Source organism: Lissotriton helveticus, chromosome 2_2 (assembly GCF_964261635.1).
Source record: "Lissotriton helveticus chromosome 2_2, aLisHel1.1, whole genome shotgun sequence".
NCBI classification, from domain to species: domain Eukaryota; kingdom Metazoa; phylum Chordata; class Amphibia; order Caudata; family Salamandridae; genus Lissotriton; species Lissotriton helveticus.
In genome coordinates this window covers 378,820,079-378,842,791 of record NC_136060.1, presented here as the reverse complement: position 1 = coordinate 378,842,791, position 22,713 = coordinate 378,820,079, and the positions used below count along the sequence as shown (strand labels likewise).

Sequence of the window (22,713 nt, the reverse complement as noted above, 5' to 3'; positions counted from 1 at the left end):
TGCATCGACGCACCACCAGAACTCTTTGGGTCCCCATGTTCCTCTTTGTCCTGGGTCTCCGAGTCTGAGGCGGTTGGGGTAGTCCCCTTGGCTCCTCTAGGTTTCCCCATGTCGCCGGGGGTACTCCGTGATGGTCCAGGAGCATGCGTCTCCGGGAGCAGATGCCGACCGCGACCCTCCCGGTCACTGGATCTTAAGTCGAGTATCGGAGACCTCCTTCTCCAGGGCCTGTGGGAACTTCTCCGCTTCGGCTCGCGCCACCACCACGGCGTCCGAGGGCACCGATAAGGGGGCGGAGACAACCGCCGCCAGGTCGGGCAGGCCCGCACAGCCGCTAAAGTCCCGGGGTGAGGGTCACCAACTCCACCGGACGATTTGTGGCGCCAGAGTGTCGCGCCTCCCATGGGAGTGGACTGGCCAGGAAACTGTAGCTAGGTGCGGTGTCGTGAGTGCGGCCACCGCCTGGTTCACCAGACGGCCGCTCACGGGATCCACTATAACGTGGGCATCCGCCCGGTTACCCAACCGAGTGCATTCTCGTTGTAGAAAGTCCGATCCGACCGATATCTAGTGCACAAATCAGCCGGGGATGGCAAAGCCGGGGGCGAGACGCCGCCGGCGACGCTCCTCCAGTTCAATGGATCCGGCTAGGGGGACAATGATGTCCGGGCGCCATGTTGGGTCCGCAAACTTCGGTTTTACGCCGGATCACCACTCGTCCGAGCCACAGCAAGGGCCCTGGCAGGTCGTCGTCGGTCCGTCCAGCAGAATGTGGGGTCCGGGGTGCCCCGCAGCCTCCGATTTACAGGATAATCACGGGCTCAGTCCCGGAGCCGAGCTCTCAGGCGACCATCGCCATCGGCGCCCAAGCCACGCCTCCTCACTCCCGCAAGGTTGATGCCGCCACAAGCACAAGTGTTAGCTTGAAAATTAGCAGAGCGACGGCTAAAGGCCCTCCTAAGCAGCGCATGCGTGCTGCGTAGGCAAGACCTAAAAAGGACTGCTCTCTCACGCCAATACTGGACCTCAGACCGCTCACCTTTTACATCCAATCAGACCACTTTCACATGGTCACTTTACAACAAGTGCTTCCACTACTTCAGCAAGGCGACTTTCTCTCCTCTCTAGATCTAAATGGTCGCCTGTTTCCTCATTCCCATCCATCCAGCTCACAGGAAATACCTCAGGTTTGTGGTAGGTGGTCAACACTACCAATTCAAAGATCTGCCATTCAGGGTCACCACGGCACCAAGAGTTTTCACCAATTGCCTCGCAGTGGTTGCGGCCCATTTGAGAAGACCGCACATTCATGTCTTCCCTTATCTAGACGAATGGCTCCTAAAAGAAAAATCCCCCAACAGCTGTGTTCAACACGGCTCAGCACAGTGCAACTGCTTCAAAGTCTGGGATTCACAGTAAATCCGGCCAAACCCCACTTCCAACCGTCCAGAATACTACAGAACCTAGGAGCTACACTAAACAGCCCTAGCATATCCCAACCCAGTCAGGATAACTGCTATACAAGCATTAGTTCAAAGATTTTAGCCACAACACCCACTACCAGCACGAGTGTTCAGGCAATTAATAGGGATGATGGCCTCTTGCATTTTGCTCGTTCCTCATGCAAGACTTCAAATGCGTCTATTACAAGAGTGTTTGGCACGTCAGTAGAACCAGGCTCAAAGACAGCTATCAAATCTGGTGTTGGTGGACGACCTCACACATTGCTCTTTAAAATGGTGGAATACACAGAACCTTTCCAAAGGGCAGTCGTTCCTCGAGCCAGTCCTACAGACAGTGCTAACAGACGCATCGCTCACCGGATGGGGAGCTCATCTTCAAACCCATACAATTCAGGTTATCTGGATACCACAACAAAAATTATTTCACATCAACTACCTGGAATTGTTAGCAATATTCCTAGCGTTGAAATCTTTTCACCTACACCTTCTAAGCAAAGCTGTCCTGATTTGTACAGACATGACAGCAATGTACTACATACAGAAGCAAGGGGGCACACACCCTATAGCTCTCATACCTAGTTCAAAGCATATGGAGATGGGCCATTCCGCAAAAGATATACCTCCTTGCAGATCACCTCCCAGGGATACACAATCACATTGCGGATCTGCTCAGCCGTCAAGCACAGCAGATCCACGAATGGCAACTTCATTCTCAAGTTCTTTTTCCAGTCTTTCGCATGTGGGGGCACCCAGAAATAAATGTTTGCCACTCACCAAAACCCAAAATGCCCAAAGTTCGCATCCAGTTATCCACACCCATTGTCCAAAGGCAATGCGCTATGGATGAATTGGTCAGGCAAATTTGCTTAAGCTTTTCTGCCTCTCCCACTCATTCCGTTAGTTGTTCAGAAACTCAAACAACATTTCCTCACAATGATCCTAGTTGCTCCAACATGGGCAAGGCAACCATGGTTCACAACTCTATTACTATCAGTAGTACCACATCAAAAGCTACACCTCTCACCCAAACTTCTTACTCAGAACCATGGAGAGATAAGACACCCAGATCCCAATCAACTCAACCTTGCGATCTGGCACCTGAAATCTTAGAGTTCGGCTACCTCAATCTCCCAACAGACTGTATGAACGTTATTAAAGAGGCTAGACGCTCTACAACAAGGGCATGTTATGCGGCAAAATGGAAGCGATTCGTCCTTTATTGCACACTCAACATCAACACACTAGATGCTTCCATTCAAAACATCATCTGCTACCTCTTGCATCTACAACAATGTAACCTAGCATATATATCTATTAGGATACATCTAGCCACCATAGCAGCCTATCCATAAAACAGACAACACTTGTCTTTGTTTCAAATTCCTTCTATCAAAGCGTTTATGGAAGGATTCAAAAGGATAATTCCGCCAAGAGCTCCACTCTCTCCGGTGTGGAACCTTAATGTAGTGCTTACCAGACCAATGGGTCCTCCTTTTGAACCTCTCCACAAATGTGAGCTACAGTTTCTCACTTGGAAAGTAGCCTTTGTTCGAGGCATATGAGCTGCAGATCACACACTATGCATAGATCGCCATCGGTTGTTGGGTCCGAATGTTTGCATTTGTTTTGGTCTTGGAGAAGTCTTTGGAAGTTACAAGATGGGTGACTCCTTCTTTCGATGTTAGTGCGCATGGGCATCGCCTCCATCTTAAGATTGTTTTCTTCCGCCATCGGACTCTGATGTGTTTCTCGCGCTCCAGTTTGGTGCTGTTACCGATATAACTTTCGACGCGCAATCCTTCACTCTTTCTACGGTATTGTTTTCGAACCCTAGTCGCGTATCTCTCCAACGTTGAAGTCCTAGATTCCGATCTTCGACGAGGGCCTTCGGGCTTACCTGGTCCTTAGCATCTGGCTCACGGAAAGGACTCCATTCAAGAAGTGGCCTCTATGTGGGTCGAGGTTTCCCCATTCCGATCTGCATGAGGTGTGTATCCTCTGCCTTTCACCGGAGCACGAGGGTGTCAATGTTCCAGAACAGGAGCGGGTCGAAGAACACAGCGCCACCGAAGCGGAGGGCTCCGACATCGAAGACCTCACTCCGGCGCAGCGGGTCGTTAGTAAGAACGTCGACCCCGACCCCCTCTATACACCATCCAAAAAGGCTTCGGGCACTCCTTCACCTTCGGGCCCAGGTGCACACCGGGAGACTGCTTCCCATGCCCCGCTCTTGGGCTTGCCGAAGAAGCCTATTAAGCCACTGACCCTTCGACTCCCCAAAAACACTCCGAACCGAGCAAAAAGCCGCTCCCTAAAGGTTTGGAACAACCTTCGGAGCCGAAAACTTCGTAACCGAAAAAAACTTCGGAACCCAAGAAAACACCGGTTCCACATACAGAGACTGTAAAACCTCGCAGTTCGTAGCCAAAAGACAAAACCGTTCCAGAGACGGTGCCTCGTAAGGCAGCCAAACCTAAAAAGTCGGCGCCGAAAGACCAGCATCCATCAGAAGAGCTTTTATGCCAGATCCTAAGCAAAAGACTCTCATAAAAGATCCTAAAACTGGTCAGCTCATCCTCAGCTCAAAGAAGAGACCACTGGATACGCCTGCACCGGCTCCACCACCAAAGAAATGGGACATTGCCACTTCTCAACTTAGAATTCCTTCTCATCACCTCCTCCTCCTCCACCCCCCCTCCTCCTCCACCCCCCCTTCTCCTCCACCCCCCCTTCTCCTCCACCCCCCCTTCTCCTCCACCCCCCCTTCTCCTCCACCCCCCCTTCTCCTCCACCCCCCTTCTCCTCCACCCCCCCTTCTCCTACCTCCCCCACCACACCATTCTCCTCCACCTCCCCCACCACACCATTCTCCTACCCCATTCCCCCCCCTAACCAAGGGAGGAGGATGATAGTTCAGATGACACAGAGGAGGGTGCAGGTGAAGAGCCACAGGAGACCTTAGTCCACCTTCTTCCCCTGACCCCTGGGACGATTACAACTCTCCAGATGTCCCTAATGTTCCACAGGAGGATGTATGCCCCTCTAGACCTTTGCCTCCAGAGGACACAACAGGATTTAATCTGCTACTCTACAGAGCTGCACAATACCATGGGGTTAACTTACACACAGACCCAGTGGAAGAGGATTTCCTAATGGACAGTTTTGAGACGCCACAAAGGACCACCTCTATCTTGCCTATGCTAAAAGGGGTCATCAAGCATGCACCCAAGGTGTTTAAAGATTCTGTTAGGGCTAGAATTGCCAACCCCAGGATCGAAAAGAAATACAAAGCTGACCCAGCTTACATTAAAGGCCCGTACCCTTAGATTCATTAGTAGTCTCCAACGCTAGGAAAAGAGCCAATTCTCAGACATCAGGTGATGCTCCACCCCCTGATAAAGAGTCCAAACTCTTGGACGATTCTGGCAAAAGAACAGCGTCCCAGGCTGCTAACCCATGGTGTATTACCAACACTTCAGCTTTGTTAGCCAGGAACGATAGGGCACACTGCGATGACTTGGAGACCCTATTTCAGCACCTTCCATACAAATATAAAAACAGGGCCAATGACCTTATACAAGAGGGAAAAGTGATCACTAACACTTCCATTCGCTGTGCTTTCGACGCAGCAGACACCGCTTCTAGAGCAGTCAACACAAGTGTCCTTCTGCGTAGACCTGCTTGGCTACGTATTTCTGGGTTTAAACCAGAAGTTTAAACTTTTTTTAAATTTTTTTTTATTAGCATTTCAGGAAAACATCATACAACGTACATCCACAGGTTATATGCATATCACAGCCAGCACACATATATAAAACCAGTAGAATGCAAATGTCTCCGCAAAATACCCCAATGTATAAGCAGGCATTATCATAAACCAGAAACAGCGCAACTCCCCCTCTCCCTGCCCCCCCCCCCCCCCCCCCAGCCCTCTTGCCTCCCCCACCCCATCTACCAGGCAATACAATGAATTCAGAGCCCTCTCATCAAGAAAACTCCAATAAGGTGTGTGCCACAGGATGGCTAGTTTTACGGTGAACAGCAGCATAGCAACAATGCATTATAGCATTCAGGGTCAACAATGTAGAATGTCCCAAACAGTGACAGATCCAAGGCGAAGTCTACAGCAACACTATGTAAGAAGCTGCGCCTCCTCAACTAAATCAGGGTGCGCAACCATATATGCTGTCATAGGGCTCCAGAAGTCCTTAGGACGGGAAGCCTCAGGCAGCTCTTCTCCATAAGTCTGCAACTGGTCTCTGCAATAGGCCAGATCAGTAAGCCATAATTTTATAGTAGGAGCAGACCGCGAACCCCATCTCTTCGCCACCACCCGTTTTGCCATCAGAGTGGAGACCGCCACAAGGCGGCGGCTGGCAGGCTTTAAGCAGTTGACATAACCCAGAAGACATATCTCAGGAGAGCAATCAACTAGTTCTAGTACCACTTCCGATAGTATGCGAGCCACCTAAGCCCAGAACGCCAAGACTTTCCCACACAACCAGGCCACATGGAAGAAATCTGCATCATCAACTCCACATCTCACTCTCTTAGCTCATTCTCTCAGTCCATACCTATGAAGTTGTAGAGGTGAATAATGTTTGGTGCAAAAACGTAAAATGAATAATCCTGAGATTCCAATTTACAGTTAAGCGTCCTGTGATTTGACAACAAGCCGACCATACCTCCATCGGGAGTGGGCTACCTATCGCAGTTTGCCAGCGTTGGCGCGACTGATGATCCTCAAACTCCTTTTCCCTATGAGAGGCATAGTAAATCCGAGTGATAAGTCCCTTACGGCTCGCTCCGTTAACATTACCTGTAATGCCCTTAGAGTCGTAGGCTCCTCCGGAAAGTTCGGGTAAACATCCAGTACGGCCTGCCGTACGCAGACATACATGAATCTGAACATAAATGATCGATTAACATCATTTTGGGCTGCCCCAAGAGTTTTGAAATGACCCCCTGCATACAGGTCGCCCATACGGACTATACCCGCAGCCGAAAGCTCCTTCAGAGCAGCGGGCTCCCTAGCAGCCGAAATTCCCAGATGGGAAGATGTGGGCAGGAGGGTGGCATATATATACGGAAGTTGAACTCTAGTAGCCAGAGCCCTCCATGCCCAGGATGTACACCAGGAGGGGTTGATCTGCTGCCGAGGCCCACCGGCGCCGCCCGATAAGACCATAGCCTTCACAGGAATGGCAAGAACCGCGTCTGCCTCAATAGCTACGTGCGGCTGAAAGTGCTGCAGAAAATGCCAATAATGCGCGAAATGCACTTGTGCGCAAAGGTAGTCTAAGCGAAGATCTGGAGCCTCAGAGCTGCCTCGGTCAAACGGCTGCACTAAAAGATCCCAGCGATATCGTGATTGCTTACCCCCCCAGACAAATGTAAGTAGAGCCGACTGCAACGTTTGGAAAAAAGCCAGATTTAACTTAATGGGAATATTGATGAAGTACAGCAATTTAGGCAGAAATGCCATTTTCACGACAGCAGTCTTATCCGCCAGCGACACGGGAAGACGTGCCCACCTCTACGTCTGCTCCATTATGCGCGTAGTGGCGCGCCCATAATTCTCAGCGACCACCAGCGTTTGCTCTCTATGGATCATCACCCCAGGTACTTTACTGGCGCTGAAGTCCAGGACAGTGGGAAGTCCAGTTCAACATCTTTTGTGCGTTCTGTTAAAGGAAAAACCACGGACTTGGACCAATTAATGCCCAAACATGAAAACCACTCAAATTGGAGATACTCCTAAGGATCGACGAAAGATAGCTTGATTGCTCCTTGACGTAAAGTAACATATCGTCCGCATATAGCGATACTATCAAAGGGCGTTGCCGGAATTGTAGAGCCGCGGCCGAATGCTTTTGGCGGAGCTTGCACGGTAGGGGTTCTATTATCAAAGAGAAGAGCATGAGGGACAGGGGGCAACCTTGTGGAGTGCCCCTTTCTATAGAGAAAAAGGGACGAGACCCTGCCATTGACTCTCACTCTGGCAACCGGTCCGCTATAAAGAACCCGAAGCCATTGGAGAAAAAAGGGGGGGGAACCCCATTCTACTCAGGACCGTGAACATATAGGACAAATGCACAGAGTCAAAGGCCTTAGATGCGTCGAGTAATACAACAACGCCTTGAAAGCCAGGTTCAAAATAATGCAGCGTGGAAAATAATGTACGCAGATTATGCGTGGTTGATCTCTCCATCACGAAACCCGACTGATATGGCAAAACCAGAAGGGGCACCAGGGGCTGACGTCTAGTGGCAATCATTTTTGCCAACATTTTGGTATCTATATTTATGATGGAGAGTGGTCTGTACGATCCGCATTGATTAGAGGGCTTGTCAGACTTCAATAGTGTGACTAACAGGGCCACCCGAAGCAGCGGCGGCAGAGAACCGCTGTCCTACACCTCCGCATAGACATCCAGCAACCGAGGAGCTAACAGTGTAGCAAATGTCTTATAAAATTCACTCTGCAGCCCATCCGGCCCAGCAGCTTTGCACGTAGGCAAAGCCATTATAGCATCCCGCACCTCTTCCTCCCCGAACGGCTGCACTAAGTATTCTCGATGCGTATTGGACAACCAGCCCAGTGCCACATTGTCCAGGTAGGCGTGCGTTTCCTCGTCTGAAGAGGACTCCCGGGCTGCATAGAGGTCAGTATAGAACTTCAATACGACATCACAAAGCTCTTCCGTCGAGTGTCGGGTCTCACCTGAGTCATCTATGAGCTCATTTATGGGCTCTTGGCTTCGGGGCTCCCTCAGCTTCTGGGCCAGAACGGCCCGGCCGTCCACCTTCCCCGTAGCACCGCGCTATCCGACGCCTAGAACAATGCCGCAGCTCTTGGTCAACCGTATCATTGTGTTCAGAGACCAGTTCACGGATCTGTTCAAGTTTATCCACCGTTGGATTATCATTAAAGGCTCGCTCCAGGTCACTGATATCAGCCGCCAATTATTCCGTATCCAGCGCCTAATATCTCGCAGCACTCACGCCTGAGCCCCTATGCAAGCCCCTCTGATGGTGACCTTAAAGGCCTCCCATAAGACCCCGGCACTCTCCACTGTGCCCTCGTTCTCCATAAAGTAATGCCGGATCGCCCCATCTATAGTGTGCTTAAATACCGGGTCTGTCAATTCAGATGGCTGGAGCCGCCAGGCAAACTGCGGAGCCCTATAATCCGGCAATATCAATTCCATGAGTACTTTGAAATGGTCAAAGTGTTCTGGCCACGTGACAAATACTCTTAACCCAAGGACACACCTCTCCTGAAATCAACCAATAATCAATGCGCGCCCATGAGCCAAGCCCCGAAGAGACACGTACTCACATGCTGCCGGGTGGCGCAAGCGCCAAACATCCTGCACATGCCCAGCATCTATCAGACCCCACAGCACCTCCGATGCTCTCTTATGTCTGATTTCGCCCACGCCAATCTTTAAGCGTGTCCAGGTACACATTCAAGTCGCCCCCCCCCCCAAATAATTTCAGCAGGAGGGAACTGCATAATCCTGCGCCGAACATCCGAGAATAACGCTGGGTCATCCACATTCGGCCCGTAGATATTCACTAAGAGTACACTCTCACCCCCCAACCTGCCATGCATTATCACACACCGACCATTGTCATCCGTTTCAGTCTTGATTTCGGTAAAGGGGACCCCTTTCTTCACCAACGTGAGCACACCTCTTGCAAACGAAGAGTAGGAAGTAGAAGTCCGCACATCAGCCCACCGGACCCCAACATTCCGTACCGACGCAGCAGTCAAATGCGTTTCCTGGAGGAAAGCGACACTCTCACCCATTCTATCCAACCCTGTAAACACCATTCTGATCTTTTGTGGCGAATTCAAACCACGCACATTCCAAGTGCCGAACCCGATTCGGTGCCCTTCCGACCGAGATCGGAATCGGCCCCTAAATGTCTCCTATTCACAAACTAGATGGCTTAAAAAGTAGTCTATTTGCACATTGGGTGGGTTTTGAACTTATTAAAAACACATTTCATAGCTGTCTTGCGAAGTATGAAAGACTGCATCTATTTGTGATTGCTGCAGGCAATGTTGTGTAATTAATGGGGAAATCAATAGTAAGATTGTGCCCATCAGACCATAAAACGGCAACTCCAACAATTGGCTAAATTTGTCTATTTGCTAGTCAAATTAAAAGTTGTGCTCCTCTGAACCGACCCTCACATAAAAGCAAACTTTCCTGGTGCTCCAGTAGATTAGAACCATTTTGTTTTCGTCTGGAACGGCCGATCCCACCCTTCTTTGGGGTCCCAAATGCACCCCCAGGGGAAAGCAAACATTCTTTATATAAAAAAAATGATTCCACCGCGAAAGGTTCTGCCTGTATGACAGATGGGCTGATTTCCCTCTGCAAAGTTTGGCCTTCATTTTGTCTTTCCTAGGGGTGCCGATAGGGCCCTCCATAGGGAACAAAGCGCACCCTGCATGAGAAAATATACATTCTTTAAAAAAAAGCTTATAATCCCCAAAGGCGTTGATCCTTATGCCGCATAAACCAACCCGTGCTTCTCAAAAATTAGGCTGCCATCTTGTTTTCCAGTTGCTCCCTCCTTGGGAGCTCAGTTGCACCCCCCAGGTGAAAAACAAACATTCTGCATTCAAAAAAAGTTATGCTGCCCCGTCCCCAACAGGGAGGTTGACCTGTAATCCCTGATCCCTGCAAAATGTCTGCCAATTGGTTTTCCCCGGGAGCAGGGGGCTCAATTGCACCTCCCAAGGGAGAGTAAACATTGCTTGAAAGAAATATGCTCCCCTGGGTTGTTAACTCCACACCCCCACTCCCAAACATGAAATTCACAATCATCTAGTGAATTATTGTGTATGGATCGTGGCATGTCCGTATTCCACGTGCAGGAATTTGTTTGGGGCGGCGTTGCTTGAAAGGGGGAAACTCCCCTTTCCAGTGAAGTCTCCCTCAAATGTTGGAAGGCGGTCTGGGACTCAAGGTCCCCACTGGAGGTGTGCAAGTGCAACTCACCTGCTCCTTCCTTGCTGCTCCGGTGGGTTTTGTATTGTCGGGATGCCTCAGGTGTGCTGATGTCACAGATGGCTGGAGAAACGGTGGGGGCAGAAGTGGAAAAAATGAAGCCTCATTTGCAATTGCTAGTGGTTCTTTTTAAACCCGCCCCAGCATCACCGTTCGCCGACTGCCACACTTGGTAATGCAGGCAATGAACTCTGCATGACGCCTGCGCTACAGGCATTGCTTAATTTGAGCTTGTGGTATCCGGTGTTTGACACCGGCACTTAATCGCCAACACCGGTGCTTATAGCGCAAACTCAACCCAAAGGTATTGGAGAACTTTTCATGAGCACCAGTTGAGGATACATTAATTTTGATCTGCATGGGAAGATTAAGTGATTTGCCCAAAATAACAGGATGTTGAGCTTACGCCAAGACTCGAACCTAGTTCCCCAGCTCGAAAGCCAGCAGCTCTGGCTGTTACGCCACATGCTCGCCCCACTTTGAGGGATTCATGGTAAGTTATAGGTGACTCTAATAGGAGCAATGCGCTGGTGCAAGCTGCCTCCTGACAATAGCCCAGCACTTATTTTTTACAAATTAATCACTGGCTGTAGGCGTTAATTGCTGTCAAATGCAACTGTTTTTGTGTCTAATTGTTAGACCATGCAATTTATTTTGTGGCCTAAATTTGCACTTTGTCATTTTGTGTGTCACCTATGTTTAGGGCAGCTGTTTTGCCTCATCAATCGCTTTTAACGTATGTAGTTTTTGACAGCTTTTTTGTAGACATGCCAACAAAAATATGCGCATTGGAACCATTTAGTCCTCTGTCTAGGATAGATTTGGTAAAATAATTATCCCAAAACCTCTTTTGAAAATATTTTGTTTCCAAATCCGATTTCACTCTAAACATTTTTTCTATATATTCTTCTATTTTGGCAAAAAATTTTTGATAATCATTTAAACTCCCCTTAAGATCTAGTTAATTAGATTTTTATATTGTATCTTGACTTTAAAACAAAAAAATACGATTTCTTACATATGGAGAAACACAGCCACAACCTTTTTGTGAGTTGAGGAGGAAAACATAGTCCTTAACCTTTTTTCTACTTTAATCTAATTTATGAATTCCCCTCCACCCAAGTTTGCGTTTCATTTTTAAGCAACCTGTTTTAAACATATTTCAGTTATTTTTCTCGTTGTTATTGTTCGTGTTTTAAATTGTAAATAGTTATTGCTTCAGATTTTATAACATCTCCTTAATTTTTCAAAGGTTATTGAGCATTAAAAAAATATAATTTATGAAAAAACATAGTCCAATTAAAAAGAACGTTGGGAAAATTTAGTTCCTTGTGTCCTAAAATTCTATGTCCCTTTAAGGTCTAAAATGGTTAAAGTTATTGTAATAATTGTTTTGGAAAACACACGTTAGCAAATGATGTCCAAGGGGGAAAAAAAATTATCACATGGAACCCTCTAAATTTTCCCAAAAATATAATTTTATTTGGGGTTTTTATAAATTGACTGCACCATTTGAGGGTGCTTGCATCAATTACATTGTTGGCCAGTACATCAGTAGCCCCGCAGACACTATTTGGTACGTTTTGTAGCATTTACAGTCCTTCCTCCTTATTCTTTCCAAGCTAGATGTATTTTAAAATGACCTTATCAGTGTTTTGCTTCCTAGAAAAAGGAAAAAAGCTAAGTGGAACTGTGACTGAGTAGCACTTTAGAACTTTATTAAAATGTCATAAGTCAAAAAGCTTAATGCCCACAGAGGAACCTACATTTGTTTTTAATACTTGTGTGACATTGGTTTATAGCTTTGTGAATCTTATTAAAAATGTTATATAGCATACTTTATCCAAGCTAGGTATTTTATGGTGCAAAAAAGGAATCTTCAAGTATTTACGGACACTACAAATAATGTTAAACATAGAATGTCATAAGCAAATAATTAAGAGCTACATTTTTACTGTTCCCAATTTTTTTATTGTATTCAAGCTGATGAAGAAGTTGTTGATCTTACATGTGAATCCGTATCAGATGCAGTGGTACTTGACTTAACTAACAATGATTCTGTTGTGGTAAGTGAAAGTATAGTTTGTTTGTCTTTTCCACTTTATATGTTAACTGTGCCCGATAGATTCTGTAGTACAGCAATGATCTGGGGCTGTTGGTTTTAAATATTAATATAACAGAGCATCATACATCACTGGCTCTAATTCAGCCCAGTCTATTAGGTCTTTACCTGGAAACACCCCCAATTGTGTGAATCTTGCATATGGACAGTGGTTATCACTCTTGCCACATTATGTTCTATGCTTTAGTGTAGTGTTGCTGCGTATCCAATATATTTTTAATTTGTCACACCTAGTTTAGTGTTCTGAGTTCATGGACTGCAAAGACTGGTTACTGACCTACGTGTCAGTAACCAGAGACTGCCTCCTGTGAATGCTGTAGATGAGTTCCTTACATGCTGTCTAGTTACATATGTTGTGGTGCACCACTAATCCTAATTGCAGTTCTTCCTTTTTACTGAAACCTGCCACTGTTGCACTTGCTAACCCTAGGCACATGGTATTATTTTTCTGGAGTAAGATGTTGACCGTAACTGGTCTGTGATTGACTGAAGCTTTTTTATTTAGTACTTTCTCTAATTTGTCCCAGAGGGCTCTGTTTTAGGGCAATTTGAATAACTTGCCAGCATTGCTCATGTGGTACTATGATCTTTTTCACTAATTTTTAGTTTATTGGGGTATCGTTCATAGATTCACATGCCTGAATAATTTCCTGTCGCCGAGATGGGAGTCCCACAGTAACATATAAAAGCAGTGCCATAAGTAATAAATAGGCCAAAAGAGGCCAAATAAAATATCTTAGCAGCCTATCTACGTCCTTATAGGAGAAGGACCAAAAGTTGGCTCCAACCAATCCTGCGATTCTACCATCACCGACGACGGGACCGTCGATGAGAGACATTCCTACCGTCCATATTTCAGCACCATCGACAAGAGTTTATCAAATAAAGACAATTCAAAGTCCTTTTCAGGACTATAGTAAAAATTTCTCAGTTACCACCTTCCCATGTGTTAAAAAGGCTTCATGGAGGACGAGGATTATGATGAGGAAGAAGAGGAAGATTTATACATTGTGGCTCATAGTCCATTTGTACTGAACGTTAAATGTCAAGATACTGATGAGGATGATTACCAAGAGGAGCATTACTACCATGTGCAATATGACTCCACGGCATACATACCAATTCCATCACAGGCAGAAATCTCCTCAGAGGGAAATATCTAATCTTCCTTCAGCACTTAGTCAAGACCTACAGGATATGTTAGCGGATTATCGTCCGAGATTTCCTACGCAGCAGATTCCGACAGAGAACCCAATTCCACAAGTAGAGGTTCCTGTTTGAGCAGCCAAGGCCTACACTACCTAGTACACAGACTACTGCACAAGATACACCTACTGGACATCAAGACACTTGCTCCTCAGATGAGGAGGTTGAGGAAGGTGCGTTACCTAAACAGGCAGATGCTCCAGATCCATGGTACGAATATCAGAGACACCATCTCCGCCTCCGCATTTGCCCTCTGATTCTCCTCCGGAGGACATCAGAGGATTTCATAATTTAACACAGAGAGCAGCTACTAGGTTCCAGCTCCCTATTATAGTCAGACAGACTATTTCTTTACATGACTTCAAAGAGGATACTAGAAAGATAATTTGCTCTATTCCCATCATTGATTACATCTGGCAAGAAGGCGTGAAAATCATGAAGACACCGGCATCCGTAACAGCAGTGCTACCTCCGATTGAGAAGAAATACCGTGCTCCAGAGAACAGTCCATCTTGCCTCATAGGTCATCCGAGGCCAGATTCGATAATATCTCAGGCTGCACAACAGCGTTCGAAAAGCCCGGCAACACCAATTACCACTCCTCCAGACAAAGAGGGACGTCGTATGGACCTTTTGGGGGGAAAAATTCTCGTCTATGGCTGCAGCTTCAATTAGAACTGCTAATGCTTTGGCAATCATTGGCCGTTATGACTGCCAAATGTGTTATGTTAAAATGTTATGTTAAAAGTGCTTATATAGCGCAACATTCACTGGATTGGTTTCTTGGCGCTTCAGGAACACGACAGATCTTATCTAAGTCAGTGGTCTATTCATCTTAAGCTCTTAAGAATAACCAGGTTTTCAGTTGTTTTCTAAACTGAAAATGAGTGTCAGTGGTGCGTATTGATGGGGGGGGGGGTGGAATTCCAGATTTTAGGAGCTTGTGAAGAGAACCGAAGTCCTCCGTGTTTGATGCGTTTAAACCTGGGAATGACCAGAAGATTATGGCTGGATGATCGAAGGGTACGAGGGGGAATGTACTTCTGGATTTTTTCGGCAATGAACTTTGGGCCTTTGTTTAACATTGCCTTGTGTGTTATGCATCCAAGTTTAAAGGCGCTGCGCTGAGCCAACGGGAGCCAATGAAGTTAGTTTCAACAGAGGCTTCACGTGCTGACGAGCAGGGAGTTGGAAGATTAGCCTGTCAGCTTGGTTCTGGATTAATTGCAAACACCGCGCTTGATATGCGGGGATGCCAGCATAGTGGGAGTTGGCGTAGTCTAAACGTGATATGATGAGCGTCAAGACGACCAAGGGGAGAGCTTCTGTTGATAAGAATCTTCTGATTTTCTTAATTTTACGTTGATAGAAAAAGCAAGTCGAGACCACGGAGGTGATCTGAGTTTTCATTGATAAGTCACTACTTATCATGATCCCCAAGTTTTTTACAGCGGACGCCGGAGTGGGGGGAGAGCCCAGGGATGTGGGCTAGAAGTTTGTGTTCCAGGGGTTTGAAAGGCCTCCTGTCAGGACTAGCTCCGTTTTGTCGGGATTTAGCTTTAGTTGGTTGGAGTTCATCCAATTGCTGATGAATGTCATTATGGATTGTAAGTTTAGCTCAGACGATCTAGTAGGTTGAATGTTAAATATTAGTTGTAGATCGTCTGCATAATTGAACGTCAAGACTTCCATTTCTTTCAGAGCGCGGATTGGAGGCTGCACGTACAAATTGAATAGAAGGGGGGGACAAAGAGGATCCCTGTGGAACTCCACATTGGAGTTTCCCTTTTGTTGAGGTGAAATTACCTAGGCGGACCGATTGATATCTGTCCTTGAGAAAGGACTGTATCCAACCCAAAGCTGGGCCTTGAATGCCTGCGCAGCGGACATGGTCGATCAAAATATTGTGATTGACCATGTCGAAAGCAGCAGACAGGTCCAGGAGGATCAGAGCCTGGGTGGAGTCATTGTCAGACCCATTTCTTAGTTCGTCCTTAACTGTCAAAATGACAGCTTCTGTTGAATCAGCTGGTCTAAAACCAGCCTGGTGAGGGTCAAGAATCAATGACTCCTCTGAAGGAGCTGATACAGCTAGCCACATGTGCCTCCAAGATCTTGCTCTCGTATGGCAGAAGAGATATGAGGCGATAATTACTCAATACTTGAGGGTCAGCGCTGGGTTTCTTCAGGATGGCTAGAATTTCCACATTTTTTAAGGCGTCGGGAACAGTACCAATTCTGAGAGATGTGTTAAGAAGAGCTATGGGGGGGATCGGGGCAAGCGCGGAAGGCTTCGCGTAGAATGTGGGGTGGGCAGCAGTCAAGGGGGGAGCCTGACTTGACTTTTGCGATTAGTGTTAAGAAGGAATCTTTAGTGATAGGTGGAATTTGATCTAAGGATGCTGAGTTTTGACAAGATAAAATAGGTATGTTGGTCGTGCTAATGCCTGGGATACTAGCTTTGATAGTGATGATATTATCAAAGAAATAATTGTTGAGTGAGTCGCATAGGAGCTGCGAGTGGACTGGTTTTACAGACTCTCTCGGGGTTGACCAATTCATCAACAATTGAGAAAATGTTTCTGGTTTTATTTGCGGATTTCAAGATTTTTGATGAGAAATACTCTGCTATGCAGGGGAGAATGGAAATCTTGTAATCTTTAAGGAGAGACCTATAAGTGGTTTTATTTTCCGGCAAATAGTTCCTTCTCCATTTTCGCTCAGCTTGTCTGAGTCTAACCTTTTTTTCTTTTAGAGTTGGTGAAAACCATTGTTGGGCATCATGGTCTCTTTTAAATTTGATAGTTTTCAAAGGGGCAATTTTGTCGCTGGCAGACTCAAGCCAAGAAGTCAAGTTTTCTGCTTGAATGGATGGAGGGCTGTCTTGAGCCGAGGGTGACGTGGTTATAAGGATTGTGTGGAATGACTCAATGCTGGCCTTTTTCCAATTTCTAGCTTTCATACTGCGTGGTCGTGAAGTGGTGGGAGTGTGGATGGCTGAGATCACAAAAGTTATTAAATGGTGGTCTGGCCAAGTGCAGGGGGAAATTAAGAATTGCGTGATGTCAAGATTTTGTGACCACACTTGAACTAGTATATGCCCTTTGATATGGGTAGCTGCCAATGCATGCTGCGTGAAGATCAAAGAGAGGAAGCACGGAAAATCTTATTAAAGGGTGAACGAGCTGCCTCCGCAACAATTGACTCACGTTAGACCTCGCTAACACGAGCTTTCAGCAGTTAGCTGTTCTTCAACACCAAAGTTGGCTTAAAGCGACTACCTTTAGTCCCGAAGTTCAGATGAAGATACTGGACATGGCTTATGATGGGGATTCACTGTTCGGGAAACCTATAGATGACAACCTTTTGTCAATCAAAAGTGACAGACACCGCAAAATGTTTAGGTGCTCTACAATATAGACGCATACGTTTCAGAGGAGCCAGAGGGCTATTATTCTTTACATATCGGGGCGATTGTCGGGTGAATCAGCAGTATCGACAATACCAACCTCAATACCGACAGTTGTACAACAAATCCTCTTACCGTCAGTCATCAGGGGCTGGTTCCTCTCGCCAGGGTGGCCGAAAGAGAACACAACAAGGCCGGGATTCTGCCAGAAAGCAATGAGCTTCTCAGGGTGCCAGTCAACCTTACCCGTGGGTGTGAACATTTCTGTTTATGCACAGCAGTGTCACGAGATCACCTCGGACCGCTGGGTGCTGGACCTTGTCTCCAATGGTCATACACTAGAGTTTCTCCAGATACCAACTACTACTCCGCCCAATGGTCCCCCATCCCCTCGTCTTCACTTATTGCGCAAAGAAGTCTTGATCATGCTCCTCAGAGGCGATAGAAGAAGTACCGTCCACACAGAGAGGAACATGTTTCTACTCTTGTTCATTCCTAATTAAAAAAGTCCAGAGAAAAGCAATCAATTCTGGATCTCTGCAATCTCAACAAATTTCTCAAAAAAACAAACATTCCGAATGGTAACACTTTCTGATATTCTGGGGTGCGTAAACTAAGGGGATTTCATGACTTCTTTGGACATGGAAGACTCATATTTTCATATTCCTACCCTTCCAAAACATCAAAAATATCTGCGATTCACAGTGGCTGGCACCCACTATCAATTCAAGGTGCTCCCGTTTGGCCTAAAATCAGCGCCACGGATTCTCACCAAGTGTTTAGCACTGGTAGCAGTGACTTTACAATCCCGGGGGTCCAAGTTTTCCCAATACCTCAACGATTGGCTGCTCCAAGCTCCGTCGAGGCAAGAAGCCAGGGTTGCTACAACAATTTCTCTTGTCTGTTTAATTCACTAGAGCTCACTCTGAACAAGGGCAACTCAAATTTGATTCCAACTCAAAACATTCTATTCCTCGGAGCATCCCTGGACACCGTCCAGTGCAAAGCATTCTTGTCTCAAGATCGTCAAATGCTCCTTCAAACATTTGCGGCAGCCATTTCAAAAAGAGCGCCAGTTTCTGTTCGAACATTCAAATCGCTCTTAGGAATGTGCGATCAACCTATAGCGCGGCTCAAAATGAGACCTCTTCAAGAGGAATTGCCGAAACAGTGGCAACAGACATTGGGTTCTTTCGAGGATGTTATCCAAATCACTGCATGGTGGAAGCACTCAGTCGGTGGTTTCAAACAAACAGATCTTGCTGAAGGTCTCTCCTTTCTGCAAGACATCCCGGATTTCGTATTAACGACAGACTCTTCCATGGAAGGATGGGGAGGACATCTGCAGGATTTACAGATCCTGGGAAGAATTTCTCAGATACAAAAATAGCTGGACATCAACAGTCTGGAGCTTCGGGCCATATTCTTGTCTCTTCAGGCTTTCCTACCAAGGTAGCAGGTTCCTCAGTGTTGGTCCGTACCGGCAACACGTCCAGCAAGTACTAGATAAACAAACGGAGGAACAAGGTCCATAAAGCTTTCCCAGGATGCACAAGAATTGTGGGAATGGACAATGATTCACAGAATAAACTTGATGGCCGAGCATGTCAAGGGTCTACACAATACACTGGTGGACTTGCTAAGCAGATCTATATCCGGCTGCTACGAGTGGGAGTTAGAACAATCTCAGGTGAAGATCTTTCGGACATGGGGCAAACCAGCTCTAGATCTGTTTGCATCACAGGAAAACAAAAATGCAGATATTACGCCAGCAGGTTCTCTCAACCGGGATCAAGGGGAAATACCCTTTCAATGAGATGGTCCGGGATCTATGCCTGCGCTTTTCCCCCATTCCATTAATCCCCAGAGTGCTCAAGAAATTAAAACTGGAAGGCTGCTGCCTAATTCTGATTGCAACCCGTTGGTCCAGGCAGTATTGGTTCCAGGAGCTTCTTCTATTGTCACAAGACAAACCCATTAGCCTGCATCCGACACCGACCATGTTATCACGGAACAGTGGTTAGGTAGTCCATCCGGATCCGTAATCCCTACACTTTCACGCATGGCTCCTGAATTCCTAGAGTTCAAGGATGTAAGTATTTCACAGGACTGTTGAGACCTACTGTCTAAATCCCATGCTGAAAGCACTATCAAAATGTATTGTTTAAAATGGAAAAGATTTTGTTGTTGGTGTGAAACCAATAAAGTTCATCCAATTCAAGCTCCTGCTGAACAGATTTTACCTTACTTATTCTCACTGGTGGCCAAGTGTGGACTCACTTTCTCGTCATTCAAGGTTCACCTGGCTGCTATTTCCAGGTACAGGAAATCTCCGCAGCTTCTTTGTTTATGTTTGTCTTCTCTTGTAAAACAAATCATGAAAGGACTTTTTCGCACTTTACCTCCTGTGCTTTCACCTCCTCCGGAGTGGGAACTCAATGTGATGTTAGCACAACTGATGAGACAACCATTTGAACCTATCCATAAAGCAGATCTCAAATATCTCACGTGGAAAGAAGCCCTCTTACTGGCTCTCACCTCTGCAAGAAGGGTTAGTGAGATTCAGGCTTTCATGATCGGGGATCCAGTCTTGCGTTTTACACAGAACTATGTGATCCTGCGAATGAATCCTATGTTCATTCCAAAGGTACCCACACAATTTCACTTGAACGAACCAGTAATACTGCAAACTTTCTTTCCGAATCAGTCTACTCCAGCTGAGAGGACATTACATTAATTAGATGTAAAACGATGTTTGATGTTCTATCTTCAAAGGATATTAGAAAAACGGATCAACTGTTAGTCACCTGTGGTCAAGGGAAACAAGCAACTGCTGTAACAAAGGCTACAATAGCTGAAGGGGTTGCATCAGCTATTCACTCCTGCCACAAAAAGGAAACAAACCTCTCTAGGTGAAAGCTAAAGCACACTCCACCAGTACTGTTGCTGCATCTACAGCTTTGTTTGCTGGAGTTACGTTGGACAAGATGTGCCGTGCTGCACCATGGAAGAGTGTCAGATTCTTTACATTTCTTTAATGCTAGTCTATTAGTTTTCTTTACTGTTGCACTGATTACACTGTTCATGCTCTTCTGTTTCTCAATGTTTGTTTCTTATGCGGATATCCACTGTATAGTTACTGCTTTTACGCTTTGTCATTGCAATGTATCAAAATGGTGGATTTATATTGGGAGTGTTAAATGGTATGTTTCCCACCATCCACAAACAGTACAATTTCGGTCCTGCTTGCTATTCTGATTCAGGCATGTGAATCTATGAAAGATACCCCAATACTGGATAAGAAAACAAGTTATTAACCTGTAACTACAGTTATCCAGTATTGGTATATTTCATAGATTCACATGCATCCACTCTCCTTCCTCCCTGTGGAACGAGTTCTCAGTGATTTTTAGGGATATTTACTTCCCACTTGTGCTAGGAAAATCTGATTAGAACTGCTTCTGGAGGGAGCTGATTGGTTGGAGCTGACTTTTGGTCCTTTTCCTATAAGGACGTAGATAGGCTGCTAAGATATAGCCTTTGGTCTCTTTTGGCCTATTTATTACTGCTTTTGTATGTTACAGTGGGACTCCCCACTCGGCGACAGGGAATGATTCAGGCATGTGAATCTATGAAAGATAGCAATACTGGATAACTGTAGTTACAGGTATGTAACTTGTTTTCTTACTTTATAGTTGCAGTGCTTTTTTCATTTTTAGCCATAAATATTGTCATCTTTGTTCATGTTCATTGCCAATTATTATAGAGGATATTTATTGAAAGTGTGGTTGTCTAGCATGTTGCCCATTAAATAACCGTGGTTAAATCTCTGATGGTGCCCTTTGTATAATATCTATCGGTCTATTTATCTATCCTCTCCCAGTGGCAGTCGCCATTGGGTTGCCATAGTTAGGTCAGCATTTCCCTAAGAAATGCTTTTTTGTTTTGCTAATAGCTTTGGCACTGTTGGATGAATCCTCACAAAACTTTCTAAGAAAGTGCTCTTTTATGCCTAGTTTGTGCTTGGAACATACATACATAAATCTTTGTTTCAGTTACTTAAAACCTTTGCGAAAAGGGTAAAAGGAGTGGTAAAAACGTATACCGTGAAAAGGTGACTTTTTTCTGCATGTACGATCTATTACACTATCTTAACTGGCACATCCGATAACATGGGGGTACACTTTCAGGTAAAAGGTCGAAGTATCTGAAAGGTGATTAAGTGCATCAACAAGTTACACTGGTCCATCAAATTAATAAACCCAGTAAAGTTCTTTTATGCTTTGCTCAATAATAAGACGTCACATTTCTGATAAGATATAATGCACCATCTTAATCAGTGCAACCGATAACAATATTTCTAAAGTAGTTAAGGCGTGAACAGGTTACACAGGTCCATCAAATTAATGAACTAAGTTGTATTCTTATACGCTTGGCTCGATAATGAGGATCTGTCCCTTATTTTATAGCATTAACCGGATGTCATAAGAGTTCGACGGAAGAGTCTGGTAATGGCTGAAATGTCCAGGGCGGCACTTCAAACTCAGTAAATACTTAATATCTAAAAAAAAATACTAGTCATTCTAACTTAAAGTGTACTGTTATAAACAAGTTAATAATTTCTTTGTTGATTTGTTTCTTTAGTGCTTTTGAAGTCCACCCACATCTTGAGTCTTAAGCTGGGAACTTCTGCTTACAGAGATTTTTCATTCAGATGGTTAATTGCCTGTTGCATACATTTCAAATAGCGAGCCGACAATTTCAGGAATTTCGCGGACTGACAGGCTGTAACTGCATCTTTACAAGTTCTCAAGTTTAGTTTCAGAAAGACTGGCCACAGCCAGTATCTTGTAAGTGGCATTAAGGGGGCTCAGATACAAATTATGTGCATTAGAGATTGCTGCACTCTGCAGGGTCGACATGGCCTTTCCGTTGTACCCTTGATTTTCCCAACGCGATATTTTTTCAATGGAATCACCCCACAAATTCCCAACTCTTATTGAGAGAGTAGAATTACTGGTCTCTTCATTGCAGAGATGGCTTGAATACCCCTTGATCTAGAAGTTAATCTGGCTTGCTTAGATAAAACTCTGTATTAATCTTTGGAGGTATATGAATGTCCTAGATTTCATCTGCTGGTAAAGCTTCTTCTGCTGATAGAAGTTAATGGTGCCACTTCAATTCGCGTAACTCATCATGTTAGTGTCAGCACTCTTTGCCTTTGCACGACAGGCAATATAGTAGGATTTTAATACTAGGCTCTGTCTAGGCAGGTTGAATTCAAGACGCAAACATGCTGTTTGAATATAGTTAGGCAGTGAGAAACAACACAATACCATTGGTTCTGGGCCTGATCTAACCAGTCTGTAGGTGATCTTTCAAAACGAGGGCTCTATACATTAGTTATTAGTTTGAGTTTATCATTTGACAGCGCCGTTACTTGTAGTCCGTGAATCTTGCCTTTTAATTTGCAAAATGAGACCGT

General features: G+C 45.6%; 1 protein-coding gene across 10 annotated transcripts in view; it reads left to right on the top strand.

The window, feature by feature from the left end:
• Positions 1-22,713, top strand: part of RNF4 (ring finger protein 4) — a 405,745-nt gene that overhangs the window by 190,168 nt on the left and 192,864 nt on the right. For 6 of the 10 annotated variants that reach the window (XM_078678584.1, XM_078678589.1, XM_078678580.1 and 3 more), the window contains one exon: positions 12,475-12,557. In XM_078678584.1, the coding sequence (XP_078534710.1) occupies positions 12,475-12,557 (83 nt within the window). Of the gene's footprint in view, positions 1-12,474; positions 12,568-22,713 lie in introns of all 10 variants that reach the window. The other 4 variants (XM_078678585.1, XM_078678590.1, XM_078678587.1 and 1 more) reach the window with 1 other exon arrangement.